The 5,171-nt window shown below is 40.9% G+C and overlaps 1 protein-coding gene across 1 annotated transcript; it reads left to right on the forward strand.

The window, feature by feature from the left end:
• The first annotated feature begins 282 nt into the window (after positions 1–282).
• C3AR1 (complement component 3a receptor 1) lies at positions 283–1,742 on the forward strand. The gene has a single exon (XM_008565257.1). The coding sequence runs from the start codon at positions 283–285 to the stop codon at positions 1,732–1,734; it is 1,452 nt and encodes a 483-aa protein (XP_008563479.1). The 3' UTR covers positions 1,735–1,742.
• The last annotated feature ends 3,429 nt before the right edge of the window (positions 1,743–5,171 follow it).

The raw sequence follows: 5,171 nt of genomic DNA on the forward strand, positions 1-5,171 counted from the left end.
CCAAGCGGCGCACTGTAGCAGTGTGCCACCGGGCCGGCCCCTGAGGTTGTTATTTTGATACACATTTAAATCAGTATAGAAGATTTTAAATTGTCTACTAAAGAATGGTTTTTGAGTGGTCTAGTGTGAAGTCGGGGAATACGAATTAAAACTGTGTGAGGGCTTTCTGGCTTTGTGGTTCCACATCATTATGCAGGAAGATTAGAACTCTAAAAATATGCATTGTTTAAAAGATACTGTTGGTTTTAACATTTTCTTTTGTTTTCTTGCAGAAGATTAGCAATGGAGTATTTCTCTGCTGAGACCAATTCAACTGACCTACCCTCACAGCCTTGGGCTGAACCCCAAGTAATTCTCTCCATGGTCATTCTCAGCCTCACTTTTTTATTGGGATTGCCAGGCAATGGGCTGGTGCTGTGGGTGGCTGGCCTGAAGATGCGGCGGACAGTGAACACGGTGTGGTTTCTCCATCTCACTCTGGCAGACTTTCTCTGCTGCCTCTCCTTGCCCTTCTCTCTGGCTCACTTGGCTCTCCAGGGACACTGGCCCTATGGCTGGTTCCTGTGCAAGCTCATCCCATCCATCATCATCATCAACATGTTTGCCAGTGTCTTCCTGCTCACTGCCATTAGCCTGGACCGCTGTCTTGTGGTACTCAAGCCAGTCTGGTGCCAGAATCATCGCAATACGGGGACAGCCTTCACTATCTGTGGATGCATCTGGGTGGTGGCTTTTGTAATGTGTATACCTGTGTTCATATACAGAGAAACATTCACTGCAGACAACCAAAATATGTGTGGCTACAATTTCGGTCTCTCCAGCTCATTAGATTATTCAGACTTCATCTCTGATCTAGATTTACTAGAAAACGGGCCTGTTGATGGTACCGTTGTTCAGATGCCTGGAGAAATGGATGATAGGTTAAATCTTTCCTCTTTCCAAACAAATGTTCATCCTTGGACAGCCACAACTGTCCTCCATTCTCAAACATTTCAAAGATCTTCGGGGGATTCACACCATATGGATTCAGCTAGATCATCTAGTCAACATTCGTATTATAATTCACTTAAACCTGAAGATGTGGTCTCACCTACAATCCCCAGTGGGTTTCCCATTGAAGATCATAGAATTACTCCATTGGATAATTCTGATGCTTTTCCCTCTACTGAGTTACACCTTTCCCCTAGTACTTCTAGCAATTTTTTAAATGTGTCTGAGCTATTCCAGGATTATTATTTAGGCCAGTTCACGTATGACAATCACGTGCCAACACCCTTGGTGGCAATAACCATCACTAGGCTAGTGGTGGGTTTCTTGCTGCCCTTGATTATCATGGTGGCCTGTTATAGCCTAATCATCTTCCAGATGCGACGGGGCCGCTTTGCCAAGTCTCAGAGCAAAACCTTTCAAGTGGCCGTGGTGGTGGTGGCTGTCTTTCTTGTCTGCTGGACTCCGTACCACATCATTGGAGTCCTATCATTGTTTATTAACCCAGAAACTCCGTTTGGGAGAGCTCTACTGTCCTGGGACCACGTGTCCATTGCTCTAGCATCTGCCAACAGTTGTTTCAATCCCTTCCTTTATGCTCTCATGGGGAAGGATTTTAGGAAGAAAGCCAGGCAGTCCATCCAGGGCATTCTGGAGGCAGCCTTCAGCGAGGAGCTCACACATTCTACCAGCTGGATCCCAAACAAGGTCTTCTCGGAAGGAAACAGTATCAGTACAACTGTGTGAAAATATGGAGCAGCCAACCTAAGCAGAGAGTCTTCAGTATTTACCCATTGGACGTTTCCAAATTGGCACAGGATATGGTGAGCAGGGGACTTCAAAAACCGTCAAAGAATCGATCCAGTGGTTCCACAGTGTGGTTCTAGAATATTGGCATCTGTATCACCTGGAAACTTGTTAGAAATGCCAATTTTCGGGCTGGCCCATGCCTCACTCGGGAGAGTGCAGTGCTGATAACATCAGGGCCACGGGTTCGGATCCCATATAGGGATGGCCGGTTGGCTCTCATAGGAAAGCGTGGTGCTGACAACACCAAGTCAAGGGTTATGATCCCCTTACCGGTCATCTTTAAAAAAAAAAAAGAAATGCCAATTTTCAATCCTCTTCTCAGACTTGCTAACTCAGAATCTCTGAGAGCTGGGGCCCACCAAGTGTTTTCACAAGCCCTCATTTCCAATTAATGCTAAATTTGAGAATGATTGTAAAAATTAGTCTGTTTCTATCCCAAACTAAGACACATGAGATAGAGAATCTAGTCTGTTTCTAAATGTTTCCATCATTAAATTTTTTCTTTAACATTGTCTAAATCCTCTTCCAGACTCCATGTAAAGCCATGTTCTTGTCCTACCTGAGAGAAAGATGATCGTTTATTCTGTGGTTTTGTGATTGTGGTGATGTTGATGGTTTTAAATGAAAAGGAGGTGCAAAAAGAAAAAGCCTATGAAAACAAGGAGCCGTGAGACAGACTGGAGCCGTCTGCAATGCTGGATGCCTGCTAGAAGGAACACCCTGGGTACAGGACGTGAGAATTCCGAGTCTCCACTATTACAACTAAATAAGTATCTATTGTATGAAAACAGGCTACTAATACATCTAAAAATTTACTCATGAAATGTTATGTGAGCTGTGGTTTGGTGAGTTCTCTGCTTGTTTATTCTATCTGCCTACCAGCAGAGCTATCTTCCATGCTTTTCCTCAAACCCCTTAATTCCCTTATTCCTCCCCTGCCTCTATGTCTTCTTCCACTTCAGACTTTATCCCTCAAGTAACCTATAATTTTGTAAGATTTTATTTACTCCTTTTCTCTTGCTCCAAATTAATACTTTCCAAGAAACTCATTTCAAATTGAAAAAGAAAGAGTAGTAATTCTTTAATTAACTGCGAAATGACTGAGTATCCTACCAGGAATACCATCACATTTTAAAAAACATGATTACAGGTATCATTCATGCCAAAATTACTAGATATATCTTCTGAGTATTTTAAATTAATCTTTATCCAAGTGATACAAATCAAAACATGCACATAATTTTATTTTTGTCTTGGTGTTTTGGTGGCTGGTTGGTACAGGGATCAAACCCTGGACCTCAGTGTTATCAGTACCATGCTCTAACAAACTGAGCTTACCCCCTAGCCCTCATGCGCATACCTTTAAAAGAATTCAAGGTTTATAATGAAATATGAGGTCTCCTACACAACTCTGCTCAACCACTCCCCCCTCCCATTCTCATTTCCCAGAGATAACCCTTGCAACAATTGCAGATGTTTCTTCTGATATTTACCATGTTTCTAAATCATGTGCTTATGCTATTTTTTGTAGACATGATAAAATGACTTCTTGTCTCGAAAGATGAAGATTTTTAACCAAACATCTCCATATTTTTATTGTTTATCCAGCATCCCAACACTCATTAATAACTATCATACATTAATTCATTCATGACCACACCTTTTTCTTCTACTTTGTTTATAAATTCCAACCATTTATATACTTTTCCTGCCACTCTTCTTTCATTTTTTAAAAACATTAGCCAACTCCCCACCACCTTCTCATTTTTCTGTGTATAAACTTCGTGTTAAACCTCTGAAATCTCAGGCTTGTTTGAACCACAACATAGTTTCATCTAAGCTGAATCTAAAAAAAAGAAAGTGAGATGTTTTAGACTTGCAAGAAATTATTTGTTCCAAAAATTGAGGTGAGGGTCTGGACTATAAATTTGTTGTAAAAAGTATTATGCAGAAAAATTTCCAATCACTAGGAATTCTTTCAGTTGTAAGGCATGTGATAATGTCACACGATTAAGATTTGCAGTGCTACCTTCCAATTTAATTTGCTTATATTTGATGTGAATAAATGCTTTTTCTCTCATGTTTCCTTGCAAGGTTCAGAGGTTCATGGATCCTTTTAATTGTTTGATACTCAGAATATACCACAACCTTTAAATATGCAGCAAATAGATCTCAGAGTGAGTGTAGACTTGCTATAATAGGAATGAACCAGTTTTCTGGAAACCCCAACACATCCCACAAGACCCTGAGTGTAAGTCCTAACCTCCTGGGGTTAGTGTATAGGACATTAGTGTGAATAATTTTGGCATAGTTATAAAGATTTAATGTATAATGAATAATTGGCATTTCTGGATTCCTTTTGAGAATTCCATTTTACCTTGGAAATGTATTCTGAAGAAATTCCTAAAATTACAATTCCCTCATTTTGATTAAAAACTCTGGCAAGTACCTGTAACTACTGTATACCCTCTCTTTTCCAGGAAGTCCCAGAAGGGGATGCAACTCTTCCCCAACGTGTAATATCTTAAATCCTTAGACTATCCTAGAATGCAAGCAAGGTGGGCCTATTCCACACACCCGCCTACTGACTCTCCCAACAATCTTTCACTATGTTTAACAGCATCTGAAAAGAGGAATGTTAAAGGCGTGACTTTAATTCTTTCCCATCAAACTTACAAAAAAATGTCAGGATCTAATTAAACCCAGTTGTGGGAGGTGGGAGAGGGGCTGAAGGCCAACTGAAACTAAATGCTTTCACACTTCTCCTTTCTACCGTAGCAAAAAGAAATTTGAGACCAGTACCAGTGAGAGAAAACTGTAAACATTCTTTTTTCTTTTATTAAGAAAGCATGCAAAAAAACAACAACAACAAATTGTGAGACCATATACCCCATTCCCAGCCTGCACCAATGCAAAGCATTATGGGTGGTATGAAGGACTCACCAAACCAGAAACATGGGGAGAGGGGTTTGAGGAGAGGAAGGCTGGGATGAGTGGATCTATACCAAATATTGCTCCTTTTGTTCTTCTCCTCCACTTTCTCCCTTATTTCCTCTTAAAGGCAGTGAGCTCCTGCAATTTTGCACACATCACCCGATACAACAACAATGACTGTACTTCATATCCAGCAATGCTGGAACAACAAGAAAAAGTAGTATTCTTTCCATTTCATGGAGGGGAGGGGCAACTGAGGCCCAAAGAGAGTCAGGTTTGTCCTGTGACATTTAGCAAGTCTCAGCTTGGTGGACAGGAGCTGAATCTCAGGAGGCCCAATGGACAGTCTCCAGTCCCAGTCCCAGACTTCAGCCACTCTGGCTGCCCACCAAGGTTCTTTTTTTTTTTTTTTTTTTTTTTTAAAAAAAAAAAAAAAAAAA

Source organism: Galeopterus variegatus, unplaced genomic scaffold (assembly GCF_000696425.1).
Source record: "Galeopterus variegatus unplaced genomic scaffold, G_variegatus-3.0.2 Scaffold45650, whole genome shotgun sequence".
NCBI lineage: Eukaryota > Metazoa > Chordata > Mammalia > Dermoptera > Cynocephalidae > Galeopterus > Galeopterus variegatus.

What these genes read in the sequence shown, in the direction of transcription:
- C3AR1 (XM_008565257.1), top strand. Translation starts at nt 283, where the DNA reads ATGGAGTATTTCTCTGCTGAGACCAATTCAACTGACCTACCCTCACAG.